Source organism: Plectrocnemia conspersa, unplaced genomic scaffold (genome assembly GCF_051122295.1).
Source record: "Plectrocnemia conspersa isolate PC_06_02 unplaced genomic scaffold, ASM5112229v1 ptg000014l, whole genome shotgun sequence".
NCBI classification, from domain to species: Eukaryota; Metazoa; Arthropoda; class Insecta; order Trichoptera; family Polycentropodidae; genus Plectrocnemia; species Plectrocnemia conspersa.
In genome coordinates, this window is record NW_028277178.1 from 20,412,830 (window position 1) to 20,431,721 (window position 18,892).

Genomic DNA, 18,892 nt, shown 5'->3' on the forward strand with positions numbered 1-18,892 from the left:
CAAATGTGGCGCATTACCTAATTAGAAGTAGCGTATTAAATGTCATAATAATGACAATCTACCAAAAAAATACTGCTTTTCTATTATAATTAACACTTGACCGACAGGTCAAGTAGTTACCTTCGTTGGTGATACTCCAAGGAGCGGGTAGAGCCTGCCTTTTTTACGTTTATAGTTTAAATATGGTTCTGTAATACCCACCCACAAAAACTAACGTGCTTCCAGAATAAAATGAATATTTTTTTTATTATATAAAAAAATAATATTACTACATTTTTACCTTGAATTATTTTTGTACACACAAATAGAGATTGTTAAATGACATTAAAGTGCTAAAAATATATGTTTACTATTAATAAAAAGTAGTAATATTAAAAAAGATGAAAAAACTAAAATAAATGTTTTTGCTAAAATTAAAAAAACAAAAAATTCCACTTCTTGCCAATTTATTTTCATTTTATAATTTTAAATTATTTTTATTATGAAGTTTTAATAATTAAATTTATGTAAAAATATATTAATAGTAAGAATAAAAATTGCGTCGTGATGAAACATTTGTACATATCCTTTTTAAATTACATTATAACTTTTTCGGTATAATTACAAAGATTGTTTTCAAATGCTTCTTTTAAACATTTAATAGTTCAAAAAAGTATAAAAAATAGTTTTTTTTGTAAAATTGAAAATATGATTCATAGTGTTCAAACTATGTAAGTAACAAATGTTTGTGACGCCTAAAAGTAGTCGTAAAATAAAGAAAAAAAATTATTTTACATAGATAACTTTATATTACATATACATAAATACTATATTTATTTTACACATGTTACTTTTCATTGTCTTCTTAAGTAATTTTGAGTTTTCTTGAGAAAAATTGTATGTATTTGTTTCTCCTTGTCTTTCGCACAAAATCGGAAATAAAATAATAGTGATAGCATTTTTAACAATTTATATATGAGTGGTAAACAATTTTCATTGTTTAATAAGATTAACTCTATTTTACCAAATGTGTTACCAGCGACATCTATGTGTGTTTATTAAAAAATAAATAAAAAATTGTTAAGCAAATATTTTTTTATAAATTTGGTTTGATACTTATTTAAAAAATAAGTTATGACAATACTAAAATATCCAATATAAGTAACTTGTAAAAATTGTAATATTCTTTAATTTTTAATTGACATTCATATTCCATACTTCCCGGCTTAACTGTGATTATCCCGGTTTCATCGCATCGGTCCCTGTATCACAAAATTTCCGAGACGACCTTTTTTTAATCCCAATCCTGCATTCCAACCTAGCACATATCAACATCCCAAAATGTCTCTTTTTTAGCTGTCCTGGTTTAGTCTTATAAATATGGTAAACCTAACCATAAGTGTAAATTTGCTAACCCTACTTTTGGGTGAAAATGACCGTTCTTATAAAATTAATATGAAAATCTCACATTTCAGAAATAGCATGTACATAAAATAAAACTTCAATGTCACTAAAAGCAGCACTGCAATAGAAAAAAAAGAGATGAAAATGTTGCTTATGAAAAGAGCAAGAGTTAGACAATATAGAATTTAGTTCAGGATATGTTTGCTTTTTTAATATATCCTCGCATTTTATTTATGGTCGTAAATCTATATATGTATACTTACTTAATTAATACAGAGGTTTATGATTCAATAAATAAAACATGACTTGAATAACATATCTTTATTTCACTTAACACTGAATTCTAAACATATGTTAAAAACATTTTATTGCAATAACAACAGTAATTTACAACATGCTGTGCCCGATCGCTTAAAAGTGTTATAAAATATTAGTGGGTTAAATTTCATCAAATTAATCATACAATAAATATTTTTTTTCTCTGATTTATAAGTACATATTTTTACAATATCATTTAGAATAAGAAATGTGCAATTGTGACATTGAGCTTGAATAAAACCCTAAAACGACAAAATAAACAAATTATAAGCCGACACTATTTCCACATATAAATTGCATCATTGCAAAAAAATAATAATTTTCAATATGTATATAAAAAGAGCTATAAATTTCATAGAAAAAGCTGAAAACGCTTTCAAAACTCCACTTATACGTTATGCGCATCATTTATCAAATATAAATGTATATAAAAAGCTCACTAACAAGTTCATTGTTTATTTGCATAAAAAAGTGTAGAAAAAGCAGTACAATGTCTTTTTCTCCAGATGAAAATAAACGTATCAATAAATAGCGTCATCGTAAAAGTCAAACATGCAAATACAATGAAAACATCAAAAATATCTTGTCATTTGTAAAATTGTTAAGTTAATTTTAAAACATATATTTATTCTTTTAGTCTTCGTATTTAACTATATTAATTTTGCTTAATTGGGATGCTCTTCTCGGTGATTGCCAACGCTGGGAGTGGTGCAGTGACGGTCAATACTCCGTCCTTTGACAGAGACGATTTGATGGCCTCGGGGTTTGTTCCTTTCGGTAATAAGAATTCTCTGTTGTATTCCCTATAGACTGTTTTTGATTCAGAATTTTCTTCGTGCTTAGCATGAACCTGAAAAAATATGAATAATATTTAAGTAACATTTTAAATATATAGTTTTTAAAAAGTATATATAAGTATATATATACTAATGGTAATTATTGCATTTGTGTAAAATCTCAAATTGTTTAATTATTCTTAATCAAATTATAATTTCTATAAAAAATAAGTATATTTTATATGCTAATTCTTGGGTAAAAAGATAAAAATAAAAATATATTACCAATAATTTGTTGTCGACTGTTTTAACTACGATCTCTTCTGGGGCATATTTACTAACGTCGAATCTCAATTTGAGCTGCTTTCCGTCTCCTTCATCTTGAATTAGCGGCGAGTTAATGTTTTCTGTCCACTGATTAGGCTCGGCTAATTGTCGGCTGTCTCCTCCATGGTGTACATTGCTGGACGACGTCGAGCTGAAATTTAATTAAATTAACATTAATTAAAGCGTTTACAAGCAATTTTAAAACGAGTCGTTAATGTATACATTCAATTTCCTGTAGGGATAGATAATGAACACAATTATACAGTAAACGGCGACTGTTCCATGGGCGTGTAAAGTTCTATGCACTAATTGAGCAAACAAAAATATGAACACCGCTAAAAGTAAACTCATCGTGTATTATATATACTGATAGTACGTATTTACTTTTTATTGCAAACTATAAACATTCACATAAAAATTACAAACAATAAACAAGTAACTATTAACACAACAATAACATCCTTAAAAATTTATTAAATTTTACTTAATGAACTAACATTTTAATCTTTATGACTAGTTACTTGTTTAATGTGCATTTAAGTAATACAAAAGCTGATGGAGGCAAACTATGTCATCTATCATTATATGTAATATATGTATAGTTTACCATTGTCGTTGTACAATATTGAGCAATAAAATATAGTACATGTTTAGATAAAACAATGACAATTGTTAGTTTGAATAAAACCTTACATAGATAAATTGCTTTATTACTCATTTAGTGAATATATTAATTTGTTAAAAACTGCTTAGCACAAAAGGTTTAGTAAATCGAGATTTTAGTGCATAGATATATATAGAAATCTTCTTATTACTGTGTATATTTATAATATATTTCCTCATGTTTAACCACCTTTTTCCATCGACACTTTCAATTATGTTTTTGTAAACATCTTTTCAGTACATTTCCGAATTTTTACTTAAACTTTACATTTTCAGTAGAGGTTGATCTTATGATTTTTCAAGCTTTTATTTTCAATGTTATTGCTTTGTCCAAGTCGTCCTATCACTTGAATCAAAATTTATTTTTAGTTCATTCTACCTTAGCGGAGATAGTTTTTAATAATTTAAAAATCAAAGTTCTCGTTGTAAGGGCAAATAAATTATATTTTCAAGTAAAAAAATATCCATTTACTTCAAGTAAATTCATTAACATTCTAAAAACTTTAATTCCTCAGCGAAATAAATATGTTTTTTTTTAACATAATGCATAAATCTTCAAATTAAGTGAATTAAGACCTTATTTTATCACTAAATAGGTAAATATGCTTTATACCCCCCCCCCCCTTCGCAATAAACAAACACTTAAAATTAAGTTATTACACCTATAAACTATTTTAGTTATATTAAACATAATCATAATTCAATGACAACTGTGAACGGAGGCTCACACTCGTGTTCTACTGATTTTGAGTCTTAAAGATGGTCCTTTTATATCCATATTTTCCAACTCTGTATTTTCTGACACATAGATCTAATCTGACACCTAGAGTTAATTGTAATACAGTAACACATTCATTCTTATGGAATGTAAAATGTTTGATGTTTCTTATTCTTCGTTCCAGTATAGTGCATCGTTGGTTTTATTCCTCACAAATATTTATGGTTGCACCACTAGAGATATATTTAATATATGTTCTTAATTAATTGTAAAGAAAAAATATATATTTTTAAGACTATTTTGGTGTTTTTTTGTCTCGAAAAATTAAATTGTTAAATTGTTTTTGCCTTCTTTGACAAAAATAATTAAAAACTCGCAGATTCTGCAACAATGCCCTTTGGTCTCCAGGTGATAACAGGCGTCGTGGTCCGAGGTCATTTAGCGATGAGCAAATTGCGGACTTTTTTTATATAATGTGTGAAGTCATATATATTTTTAGCGTATTGCGCCAACAGCTGCCCGACGACCGCAGAGAAAATGCTTGCATATAGCATATCATCTCTAATATGCATCCGCTAATAACGACGACAGACGCTGCTCCTCCGCGAAGAGTGACAGTCTTTACTTTGGAACACACTCATAAGAAGCTAGTATGCCTTACCTCGATGTCGTCGTCGTCTTACTGGCTGATGTCGATCCTCCGGAGGACATTGATTCGTAATTGTAAGACATGCAAAGGTGAAGAAGCAGCAGTGTTAGTTTGTTAGTAGTAAACAGTATGAGTTGGTAGTAGCGATTCTTGAAAAAAATAAAATTGAGTCGTTAGAGGCGAGTTGTTATTCAAAATACATGAATTTACGGTTGTATTAATAATCACGGAACGTCTATCATTACGCCACGCGTACCGGGCTTCTCAAATTCGACCGAATCACGAAACAATGCTCAATTATATGACTAATATAATTTAATTATTGGGCGCGCTGAGCTAAATTGCTTTCTAAAGAAATTGCCTTTTGTACCAATGTCAAATTATTACGTCAACATAAAATTATAATTTTATTTATATAACATCATAAAAAAATGGTATGGTTAGGCCTTCGAGTCAATCAATACTCCACAGTACGTGGAAAACGATTATCCATGTATTTTTAATCTGTTGAAAATTTGTGTAACATTGTTTATTTGTATTTAAAGCATATTCTCAACGTTTACGTGCGATATAAACAAATTACTATTTGTTGTGATTGCCGATAAAAGCATTACATTAACATGTTAATCATAATAGCGTAACGCGTCTATAATATTGTGTGCAATAAATTCATTTTAAATCTATAAATGTAAACAATAAAATAGTTAATATGATTTTCCGATTGTTTGCATGTTTACAAAAAATAAATTTCATAAGCACTCAAACACGACATTGCGGTTAGAAGATAGCGTGTTTCATTTTTGGTAGATATACAAACATACATTTCCATAAAGTCGAAAAGCAAAAATGTTTTTGATGAGCTTATACTCGTCAACAAGTTAGTATGATAATCTTCGAATTAATCTTAATCAAATGTTTGAGCTACAATTTTCACAATAATGAATCAAACATCTACATGTATTATGCATATTATTATCATACTGTATCAAAATATAAATTATCATTAATCAAATAAAATATGTTTTTACATTTAGTGTTTTGTAATTTCAAACTATAAAAAATCATGTAATAATTAATGTTTAAGAAGAAGCTATTGTTGCAACTGATATTGACGTGAGTTATTTTAATAGCTCAAATTATTTTAGAATTTTATTTCGTTGCTAATCTCAGAATCTACCCATAATTATATATACATATATAGAATTTATCAAAATGGCATTGAATTTAAAAATAGGTTAGTTGTCAGAAAATACAATCTTATTTTTTTTGTAACACTTTCATAATCAAAATTTTAGTTTCTCGATTATATTTTCTCTTATCAAGATTGTTTTAAGATCATTTTATTTCTGTGTCTTTGTTGACAGAAGCGAAAACTGTTTTAGATTTTTGTGTCGACATCCCATGAACCACTAGAATGTTTACAACGCTGGAGATATGCTTTAACATGTTCGGAAATACAGTTTAAAATTTACGCTGAAGTGGAGCGCGACGCATTAGTATCGTCATCGGCAATTCAATACTATGTTAGCAAAAAAATTTAAAATGCTTTCATCCGCCTAGTCACTGTCATCCGAAGCGTTGAAATTCGATACCTTCATCAAACTCATCGGCCCTACTCTGCGTCAATTAAGGAGCTTTCTCAACGAATGAAAAAATAATCGATCCCAGCCTTACAGTTGCGTGCGCGTTAACTTTTCAGACATGTAAATCAAGCATCGATCATAATCTGGCGGGTGTAACACCGAAATAGCTGACCTTAATCCGTCGCAAAGTGACAAATTGGGCAAAATGAAAACTGAGTTGGCTGACGCTCGAGAAGAATCAACATCCGACGATCCGCTAATCGTCTCACACGAAACGTGTCGAAAGTGTTTAGAGCAGTAGTTTGAAGCAAACCATTCTTTGGCTACTCTTGTAAAAAGCGCAATTATCTCTCAGTTTTTTTCCGCCACAGATTCTAAATTCTTTCGTTGGCCGCCCTCAGCCGCACATTTGTCACAGTCGCTTATCGCAAGCAAATTACCCGGAGTACAATAATAGATTTTCGCGAAAACATTTCTGAACGTCTAGCTCGCTCTGGTATGTCATTTTATATGCTTGTATCCATCTAACGTTCTAAAAGGATTGTCACGAACGACTTGCATGCAAAATATTTTCACAGACGTCTAAAAAATGCAAATACTTTATGGCATGAGTAATATTTACCGGATCGCAATTCTACACCGATGAATCACACACGCGACAGATTAACGATAATCATATTATTTTTGTTATGATATCATGAAGTACATTCGTTGATTTACGCGTAGGCGAAGTCTATTGAGTCATAAATCTAGTATAAACCGTTACAGTGTAAGAATCTTGTATCGATCACTATGAACTATAAAGGAAATGTTGAATTACTGATTTGCATCGAAGGCGCACTTCAGCGATTGATCGTATTGTTGCGAACACTCATGTATACTACATTGTGATGTAAATGCAAATGGAACTGTGCAAGTAAGTCACTAATCATGAAAGCATTTTCATCGATTAATCAGAAGCGTCGTTAAATTTAGTTTCAGAACCCATTTATTATTCATACGAATTCCGAAAGTAGTGCGTGGGTAAGCGAAGCTGCCATTGGAAAATATAGGATATAGTCGAGAAATCAGTTTCTTACAAATACATATAATTTATAGATATTGAACTATTAACATGATAAAAATGTCAAATACAGTTTTTTGCGTGAGCGTATAACAAAAAATGGTAAAACATTTGCATAAGAAGGTAATCAATATTTAGAAAGCAACTTTCAGTTCGATGCTATACACAATACAAGAGTTGCCACAAAGCTAAGACAAATGTATCAAATCTATAATATAATTTCCTTAAGCTGTATCATTATTATTTTTTAATTGAGATTTTTTATATACATTTTTTTTTTTGTAATTTTAAGTGACTGGCGGACAAATCCGATCGTGTGTGGTAAGAAAAGGCACAGTTTTCTATGTCCGTCGTCTGTCTGCTGTCAGTCAATATCTTAGCTATTAATAGGAAATACATCAATAGTATACGTGCACCAGACACAATAAGTTCGACCCTGCGTCTATCACCATTGTTCCCATAACTCCCTTGTTACCGATCGCTAAAATAGCCACCTGGACTGTATTTTATCTTAAGGCGTGAGCACATTTTGGAGGTGTATTCAAGAAGCAATGCAATTGGTTCGAAAACATCTTCATCTTTGATCAAAATAAAAGATGTGACATTTGAGAGAAATCGAGGCAGAGACTCGGACAGACGCGGGCAGATACAAAGAGCGGCAGAGGCAGTACGACACAATGACGATACGATGCTATTTCGATACTGTAGTAAATTGTACCTATTTCATTAATTTATCATATTTTCTAGCGTCTATTTGCGAACAAAGTCACACCCTTTCAGTCCCAACACACGAAAACTCAATATAAAAGTTAAATTTTCGGTACACTACACTGCAAAAAATTGTATAAAATAGCTATAATTAGCATATGCATTTTTATTGTTTATGGCCGATGTTAAGATTTGTAATACAAATATTTTATAGTATTTTAAAAGACAATATTTGTTTTTAAGAACCATAGTGTGAATAGTCTAATAATATATTTAGCAAATAAAAACAAAGTCAAATCATCCCGATTGGGCAAGGGAACAAGGGAGAGTAGGGACTTTGATCTGCTCCCTTTCCCCGATCATAATGCCGTTACGGTTCCATATGACTCTCACCCAGAACTTTCACTTGAACTACCACTTAACTTTCGGAGAATCGACACATCGAAGACTAAAGATCGAGTTCAATTCTTAGATCATCCGCTCCCGCTTCGAGCATCTGTTTTAAGAGTTGAACTCGATTTTCGAAACGACTTGAAAACTCTTACGTATCACAGAATATATCATATGTATTGAGTCATTGTGGCAAAAAGTGCAAATTTAAGCAATCTTTTCTGGTATGACATGACCTTTAAGAAAACTTTTTGTCATTTGTCAAGATAAAGAACGTGGTACAGCCAACGCGAAGTATACTCAGTGAAGGACAGCTACACCCCCTAACTGAAAGGTAATCAATTATAAAATGGAATACAAATTGAACAGCTAGTTTAGAGCTTGGAGTGAGTTGAGTAAATTTACAATTTCAACAACACTTATCTCTAATCATATACATATATAAAACAACTCAAGATGAATCTATTTACTATGAACTAATAAGAGCATTTGATCCACTCATTGTAAATTGTTTCATTGTATTATATATTAGGAAGTCCTGGTTTACAATATTATATGAACCTAGTTTTTAAATTTAAGGATCGGAATTAGTGATTAATATATAGTTATAATTCCAATAGATCATCACAGATTATGTTTTCCTAGATTTTGGTTATCTCACGGATAATTAATTAAGTGTTTTGTATTTAAAAAATAAATAATGTATGCATTGTGATCATAATTCTCGGTATGCATCGACCTTGCCATTTATGTAATCAATCTAATTTATTGCAACCTCATTTATTATGTTCAATCATCATAACTCACAGTGACATTACAGTATAGTATCATCATCTTACATACATAAACCTAATTGGATCCTACTGCAAGATATATTATTACATCTTAAAGGTCAAGCATTGAAGGTTTTCCGCCTCCCTGGCCAAACAACGTATTATATAATACATACAAGACCCAAAATCGGATACGGAAATTGCGTCGTCAAACAGTAGGCGTCGATCAGGAAGTCGATTCGAGTGCCCTCTGCTTAACCACACGCGTTAAAGTGACACAACTCGTCACCATTGTCCGAATTGTTTGGTATCGATTTCGGAAAAACGGACGCCTCGGTTTTCCTTCGCCGCGGAAAACTCACCTACGCTGAATATCATCGATGCAAACAGCTTCTAGAAGAGAACAAATAGAACGTGGCTATTTCTATAGTGTGACATCATCATCGGGCGGTCAAGTAGATTTATATTTTAGCGTGTGCACATACACACTCGATAGCGTATTCTGTTATGAATGTGACTAGCTTTTACTATTAGACGTGATTTTCCTTCTGAATTAATTCGAAATCAAAACGCTTATGATTCAAACCCACGCTTCTGAACTGCCGTGACTGAGGTCTATATCCATAATCGTCTAATTTTAAATTAATTCTCAAAACTATACCATAGACATAGAGCACACTCGTACAGGTGTACAAAAATGAAATTATTCGCACCTGTTGTTTGCGACGCGAGGTCATATATGTCATAAATGTAGTAAAACTGATGATGATGATACACATTCAAAAGGATATGTTCCTATTGTGTATGCGAAACCTCCGTCGCTTGAGCGCTTTTCTATTGGAACAATTTGCGGTTATTGAGTTCATTGTTTTGCGATCGACCCCTTTTAGTGACCCTTCATAAAAGCGAGGGTTGGCGTGAGCAGCCTTGACACGGTTTTAAAGCATAGTTGTTTTTTTTTATATTTTGTTTGTATCGATTTATATGTTTCTGTAACCTACCCATGAATTCCAATTAACATTTTGTAATATGTACCCGCAAAAAGGGCTTGATATTTAGATGCATATAGTCTTGGACTTTAAGAAACTCTGCCTAAATATCAACTTCCCAAATAGGATTGGCATTCGTGTTTGTATTATCAAATTGGTGATTCACAAGCGACGGATGTTTTGAGGAAATGCGAGGCTTTGCGGGGGCGTCAAACGACATTTGAACGTTTTTCTCTCGGCAAGGCCTTTCGAATTCGTCCAAGGCAGTCATCTGGTGAACCCTCATCCGATCAAGTTTCCCTTTACGGTCAACGAATCTTAAATAACAGTGCCTTATCCCGGCGCAGTGACGAAATTGAACACGGCCTCCTTAAACGGAAACCTTGATTGCTGCTACTTGCGTCCTCGTTCATTTTTTTAAGTATAAAAATGCGATACCATTCGATACGAAAGCACAAACAATCAACGTACAGTGAATGGTTTTTTTCAATACGTTTATGCACAAGTTATTCGGCACCATTGTAATGTTTATTCAAGTACATACGTAGCCAACAAACGTTGAGTCACACTCGACACACAAACATCGGTAGTTGTATTTACTTCGTGTGTTATTTTTTTTTTTTTTTTCACACAATTTTCTTTGATTTTTATAACACTGCGATCCAGTTTCGTCTCGAGACTATCGATCGTTCCAGATTCCGTTTACTTTCAAAGTATCGTGTGGCAGTGTTTACCATAGCATGATCAGCGTGCCAATTCCGTCTAGTCTAAATATCACAAACGCTCCTATGTGAGCCAAGGCTAACTCAGGTGCCTATTTTTTCATCAGAAGCATCTGCCAAGCAACTTCATCGTACTCGGAATATGATTTTTTTCTTCCCTCGCGTTCGTGACCAATTTGGACAGCAGATTTTTGTTGAGCAATCAAGTATTAAAAAATTGATGATAATCTTTTCTACATACCTATATTTGACTATGAGATTTTTCAATATGAACTCTTTGTTTGTAGACTACTTTTTTTACTGACTTTTTGCGATATGAAGCATAGAACTGAGTTGCTGTTTCGCGCTTAGGCGCAAATTAAAATTGTAAACCATACATTCGAATTTACTGTATATATCAACAACATTAATTTAACAAAATATTTAGAATATAAATTGAATCATAACTACACACATACACACAAAGTGTAGCTTTTGAAACCCATGAATTGCATATATAATTAAATGTAGTATCAGTAAAGGAACTGTCAAGATGCATTTACATACATACAAGTAGTGTGAAAAATTTAATGTTGTCAATAAATTATTATATTAAACAATGCCGCGCTCAAATTTAACAGTTGTGAAACGTTCATTTGCTGTTCAAACCAAAACCCAATCTAAACGAATATACTAATAGTACAATAGTTAGGTAAGGTTTGGGTTTGAACTCCACGGGAAACGCAGTGGGAAGTAACAACTGTAGTTTTTTAAAAAAGTTTTACCAATAAACTGATTTTTATTTTAACGCATAGTCGCAATTAGTTTTAAAATATTTGTTATTTTTAACTATTCGAGTGTCGAATAGTAAATATAAAATATTCGAACATATTCGTCAAGTTACAAAGAATTTAAAAATTTAGTATGAATAATGAATTCAGGTTCATTCATACACATGAAATTTAATTTTAATTATATCTACTGCCAAAAATATGATCATAATAAATTACTTTAATTTATGAGATAAAAAATCTGATATACAATAAAAACATAATTTAAATCAAAATAAGATTTTTACTCTACAATTTATAATTGCAAAGTCCAAGCAAAGTCAAATATTTCCGCTAGTTATATGAGTAATATCCTATGTTCGTAATCGTTTTGATGCCACGTTTATTTCTGATTAGTTTTAACAGATTGCATGAAAATACTAACTCAAAACACTATAGTCTATTTATTTTCAAGAGTCAGTGCGCAAGAACATTGTTTAACGCGTAATCATAACATGCTTTTAAATTTCTGCCCTGTGATTGGTCGTTCGCCGTAAGATCAATCGTTTCATTGAGAACGACCAAGCACAAGGCAGAAATTTAAGAGCACATTTTGATTACGCGTTAAACAATGTTCTTGCGCACTGACTCTTGAAAATAAATAGACTATAGACACTTTAGTATGTTTTTCATTACAACAAAGTCAAAAATTTAATGTTATATTTAATAGTATAAAATACGTTCAATCAAAACCCTCACACCCTTCCCCTCAAGTCGCAGTAAACTATTCGACTCAATCCAAATCTTATCTACTGTTAAGAATCAAAATATTTCACAATAGTTAGAATATCACTAAGGTGTTAATAAACTTAATCACAGACTGTATATCTTTATATGAGAGCGAGCCAGATCACGAGCCAAGTAGGCGAATGAGTTGAACTGATGGATATAATAAAATATAGGCAAAGAGAAAAACGACTGATATCATAGTTAGCTTATCGCCATTGAACTGATTCATTATGGACCGAGTTTAGAAGCTTTAGCACGATTTTCTCAACGCCCAATTCGAACCGGCCCTCTCGGGTCAGTCGTCAACCTCTCTCTAAACCGGTGGGAAGTGCAACACTTCCTACCTTATTCGAGTCATGGTGACGTCATTCCATTCTTCGGCGAACAAAAGCCCCTCTCGTGTCTTCCGATGGCCATAAATGAGCAAACGTTATTTTCGGTATTCGGTATGCGGACCCCGCGAATGATCATCCGCGCACACGGCAGAACACGTGCTAGCAGCTAGAAGACGCTTTCAACATTCTAAAAACGAAACTATTCGCATCCGAGCTTTCTGGACGCTTTTGATCTCTCATCTAGACGCTCAAGTTCGACGAACCGATAGCTCGCACGCGTACAATATTTTCAATCGTCGTAAAATTATGTCATAAAACAAAGGGGGCAAACGCCGTAAACTTGGCTGCGGCTAATGGAGTTTCATGCGACTAAAGCCTTGAATATGCCATTTGATTCGGATTTTATGATTGAAAATGTGACGGTCGGTTTTGTATTTATCGGTTTATATTCTGTCGTGCGATACTGATTCGAAGCGGATTAGATTCGTATAAGAATGCCAAGCTTTGTATAATAAATAAACGAGATTGCCAATATTATAGAGGTAATATGTTAAATTACTAATTTTTAATATTAATAAAACTTACTTTTATATTTTAAAACTTAACTATTTAAATGTCGCAAGTACGCCGGCGCATACAGACGACATAGATGCCGCTAGGACGCGGGTGTCTATCAGAAAAATTATGAAATAATTTTTTCAAAACTATTTTATTTGGTTTCTATAATAAATATTAGTTCACACAAAAAAAATATATTTATAAAATTTCGCTTGGCACTAAAAAGCTTAAATAAGAGATTTGTTTTTGATAATCTTAATTTTAAGCATACATATTATATCGTACGATATGTTTCGAAACAGAAAATAATCAAATAAGAATACCAGGCTTAATGTAAATAGCAAATAAATTAAATGGCCAACATGAATATGACCCAAATTGTAAATCTTCCGTTGTAAAATGTCTAGCATTAACTCGATGCGTTACAACTGTGTAAACACAATCAATAACCATTAAAACAACAGACTGAAATCAGTCTGAAAATATGTGAGATATATTTTATTAATAACAGCTTTCAATCAATAGATGTCGCTTTGTTCAACCTAGCTCACTTTTATTTTAGTCATTCATTCATGAAATTAAAAAGCCATGAAAAGAGTCGATCGTAATTATAATTATATAATATACACCACTGATCTAATGTGTTTTAAATGCATTATTGTAAAATAATTCAGTATACACTATTATTTTTAATTTTAGCATTCTTCAAAATGAACTAGAAGATGTAGAACAAGCTATGAGAGCCAGATATAAAAAAATCGTAGTTAAAAATTTCTTGCCATAGAAAATAATTATTTCCAATTGTATAAATTCCTACCATTGAAAATAATGATTCAGTTTCAAAATATGTATATTAAACCTGTGATTTCTGAAATCCGATACATAGGCTTTGCTCATTTAGCGAAATTTTCCAGATCATCATTGAAAAAAAATAAGATATATTTTTAAATAGATGTAGGTTATTTTATTCAGAGGCAACATATAATTTTCCAAACATATATTTAGTTTATTATGTAATACATCGATATTTAGACAGTCCAAAAGTCTCGACAGCTAAATGGTATAAAACTATAAACATATTAAATGCCATACACATCTGTTTTTTTTATTATATCGATAATAAAGCTTCGTTTTTTTTATCATTAACTAAGCAAATACAGGTTAATTATAAATATTTATGTCAGTTAACATGTTCTCGTCTTGGGGGCTTTCATATATTAAAAAGTAGCTATATAATCTCACGTATACATTTCAGGTTTACATTTAGTTCAAAATGTATCACTGCGATGCTAATGCAAACAGGTCGGATTCAAATAAGAACACTCACACCTCGTTTTACGGATTTTTTCGCTATTTCGTCCTTTTTTAATTAGGTCTGGGTTTCGATTTAAAGCATAGAGTGCTTCGATATAACGATTGAATTTTATGTTGTTAAAACAGTCTCAATCAAGGTGGAAAAACCACTAAGGCATATTTTAAACAAAACTGAAGGTGATCCTTTGATTAAGCAACTTTGGAAAAGTACCATTAGCGAATCTTGTAAATATAGAACTCAGTTGCATTAACATAGCAATTGAACTTAGAGAATATCTTTCTAACGAAGAACTGATCAAATCAGAAACAGTCCAAGCACCAGACAAAGACCAAACAATTAATCTCTGGGATTTGTCAGAAGCACAACATTCGAAGGATCCAACTCTGAATAATTTCGTAGACAAGCAACATTGAAAATGGAAAGAAATGTTTATTTAAACGTCGTACATGTATCATCATAACAATAATCAGAAATAAATTAGTCATGAAAATTATTACAAACAAATAATATTGATCCTATGACTGCAAAAAATAACAAAAAATACAGAAATATTTAGTATGTTTTATCAAATATTTACATAACAAATTACCGGAGTGACTACTATGTAAATATCAACAACCAACTAATTATGTGTAAAAAAAAATAAACGTAGTTGAAATGCAATTTTAACTCTTACTATTGAATTAAATAATAATTTAAACTTAAAGGTTTCATTGAGTAATATTGAAATCTATAGCAAAAACAGTTATTAACTAAATACAAGATAAAAATTATAAAATTTTTCGCTGCACAACAATCTGCTATTATGCTATTAATGCTATTACGGTAGATCTATGCTGCAAGTCAATGACTAACACCTGAAATACCTGGATTCGCATCTCTCACAAACCCTACTGTATGGGAGATCGGAATTAGTTATAATTATAATTATGATTTCGATCTATCTAATTAGGTTTTCCTAGATGGTAAATTAAAAACCAGCTAGATTGTGCTTATATGGTATCAAAAATTCTCTAATCAAGAGCTAAATATAGCTCATAGAGGTTATCACATATTATGTATTGTATAAAAAACTTGACTCATCAATCATATAAATAAAAAAAATATGTCGCATTTTGAACAAACAGGTTTAGAATTTTCTACGCACTCCTTTCTCATAAGATTCTTATGGATAATTATAACTGACAACAAATAATGAATAAATTTGCGAGTAGTGCTTGATATAAAAATTTAGAAGCAAAGACGATATTTTGTCAAAGACGATGTTCTAGATTTATTGTTCCAAAACCGGAAAGATTTAGGGTCCGTATTTTCGAAAATATTTTTTTTTTTAATAAATTAATGTTTCGATTAAAATAATTTGTAAATAAAATACTGATTATTTCGAAACAATAGTTGCCGGGGTATTCGAATGCTTTGGTTTTGCTAATCAATAAACATGGGGACTCATGCGAGCAGTAATTGATTTTATTTTTTCAGTCAATTAATTAAAATAATAATCATAATCCAGTGCTAATATAAATAAGCATAATTAAAAATTACATGATTTTTTTTCTAATTTTGATAGTAAACTGAAAAAAAATATGAAATGTATTATTTTTTTCAACAATCTACTAGTGTGAGCAATGTTTTTCAACTGAAACAGACGTAAAGTTTAAAAAATACGTATTGATTAAATCTAAGTTTAAGTTGCCGTATCGAATATAACGCCAAATACCGAGGCAATTGTGTATTCTAATCGTACAATGACGCGCCGGTTAGCTGTTGGCAGTCGTCCTATTATGAACAATTTCCAAGAATTTTGGAAAGCTTGGAACGCTCTGATCTAAACCTCGCCATTTTATTTATGGAAATCAGCAAGTTTGAATTAGCGGATTTAATTATTATAATATATTAATGTAAATCTCCAAACTAGATAAAAAAATTTGGATCTTCTACTGGTATAAACGCAGCGGTAGTATGTAGTTGTATAAATTAAAATGAATGATTTGTTATACGTCATTTGGCTTTACGTACCAGAGACGTATATAGGCCATAAAGCGAGGTATTTGTGCATTTGAACATTAATAGAATTTCCACGGAAGAACATCGTTTTAAATTGAATTGAATGTTGCAAACTTAGGTTCGACATTACTCCGCCTACGTTAGAATCTGTCTAGACGCCGTCGACGAGCACTTAGAAAGTTTGTGAATTCGGGGGTGCCAAATTTACGATCGTAGCTAAATATAGAGTGGCTAAATCGGGCGTTCGTCCCCTATTTATATAAACGCAGGCTGTTTTATTCGATTTGAGAAGCTCGGCGGTAGATGCATGTTATATTTACAAACTAAACGTAAACAAACTTCGCATACCTCGTAGTGCTTTTGAAGAAGTTGTTGCTTTCTCTGTTCATGAGGTCCGAGCGGAACTTGTTCATCTCCTCTTCCATCTTCCTCATCTCGGTGTCGAATCTCTCGCGGATGCTGGAGAATTCGGTGTCGATGACTGAGAAGTCACCCATCTTGATGGGCACGTTCCTCTTGATGCCTCCGTCGGCCATGTCGATGCGATTTGGTTTACTTCAAAGGAGAAAAACAGAGCGAAGAGGACTGTACACAAGTACACGCTCACGCGACGGTCGATCGCGCACTGTCGGATCGTTACGGCGCCAGACGCTGTGCGCCCGCCGCTTTTATAAATACAAAGCGACGCCCATACACGCTGCGATTTAATTCGCAGCAAAGGATGACATTCGCATTCTTCCGGATGCGTTGCGCGCGACCGCTCCCACCATTACATACTTTTAACAGAGTTACCATACGTACTCTTTTTCAAATGTCCAATTTTTATGGAATAAAAAAATAATAACAAATGCATCAAAATGACTCCCATCCACAAAATATGATTCAAAATAACTACAGACATGGCTAGTGTAACCGAGCGTTCCCACTACAACGGCGACAGTACAATACATAATTGTATTGCTTTTAACGTAAGCTTTAGTTTAGTGAGAATTGAATGAAGTATGAAGCGCAAAAAATAATTGACATATATCGAATATACGAGCGAAACAATTGGTTGAATGATCTCTGTATGGTTGTGATTTGCTGGAGAGCTATTTAGCATACAGTATAAAAGGTCTGACAGGGAGAGTCTGTGCAAAAAAATCGCATTAGGAGGATTATACACATCAGCAAAGACACGACAGATCCTCGCTGCTACAGTCGACGACAATGCAACTCGACACTCCAGCGAAGACTCTCCGATTTTCAAAACCAACTATTTCCACTCCACCACCTGACGGGCGAACGACAACTACATTTCCATATACATATATAGTGGTAGTTAGTATATGCTTAATTAAATGAACTGTTACCAACTATTCCGACGTCTCTTTTTGCTGCAGTCACAGCCCTTCGGTCGCAAAACTCGAAAGGTCAAAATTTACTATGGATATATAATAGAATCAAGATATCGAAAATATTATCCAGAATATTTCATAACAGATTGAAATTCATTTTTTCGAATACAAGCTTTGAAAGAGTATAGGTGGCGAATGTTCTTTGAAGGGCCGGATATGTAATAGAGTCCGGATGAAAGTGAATTGCATTACCAAAATAGTATATTACGAAACAACGCACGTGCCACTTGCAGCTTTCAGAGTTTTGAATGTGTATGATTGGTCAGCCAAATTAGGCGCTTAGTAAATATTTCACAAATGTGTTATTATTTAAGGTACGTTTACCAAGGTTGCCGAAATAAATATAACTGATCAAATATCCCTAACCGATGACCGGAAGTAAACTATGTAGATGATGTTTCGCCTGATGTAATGATTTTCGGATATTTATTTTCTCGAAAATAGAACGAAATATAAAAATGTAGTTTTTGGGCAAGAATTTTTCTGTTAACCTTTTAACAGAAGTCTTTGACTAATCTTCGCGTAATAAGCAATGGTTTTCATTTTATTTTGTCGTTGTTTAGAGCACTCGACTTTCACGTTCCGAATTTTTAGACTGTGCTTCATTAAAAAAAACAACAGTTCGATGCAATTCCTTCACCTAGTGCATGTGCGTAACTTACCTTTAAGTTTGACGGTAGGTT

At 32.2% G+C, this 18,892-nt stretch overlaps 1 protein-coding gene and 1 long non-coding RNA gene across 3 annotated transcripts; one reads left to right on the forward strand and one right to left on the reverse strand.

Annotated features, from left to right (window-relative positions):
- Positions 1-1,689: 1,689 nt before the first annotated feature.
- LOC148226480 (heat shock protein beta-1) lies at positions 1,690-17,439 on the reverse strand. 2 transcript variants are annotated; one of them, XM_088204665.1, is made up of 3 exons: positions 17,161-17,439; positions 2,763-2,955; positions 1,690-2,551 (listed from the first exon to the last, which is right to left on the reverse strand). In XM_088204665.1, the coding sequence occupies exons 1-3, from the start codon at positions 17,346-17,348 to the stop codon at positions 2,357-2,359; spliced, it is 576 nt and encodes a 191-aa protein (XP_088060791.1). In that variant the 5' UTR covers positions 17,349-17,439; the 3' UTR covers positions 1,690-2,356. The 2 variants fall into 2 exon arrangements, with proteins under 2 accessions (XP_088060791.1, XP_088060792.1); XM_088204666.1 differs by lacking the exon at positions 17,161-17,439 and adding an exon at positions 4,847-8,184.
- On the forward strand, positions 7,738-17,439 carry LOC148226481 (uncharacterized). The gene is made up of 2 exons (XR_015812373.1): positions 7,738-12,269; positions 12,484-17,439. It is a non-coding gene; the product is annotated as an uncharacterized LOC148226481 (long non-coding RNA).
- Positions 17,440-18,892: the final 1,453 nt, after the last annotated feature.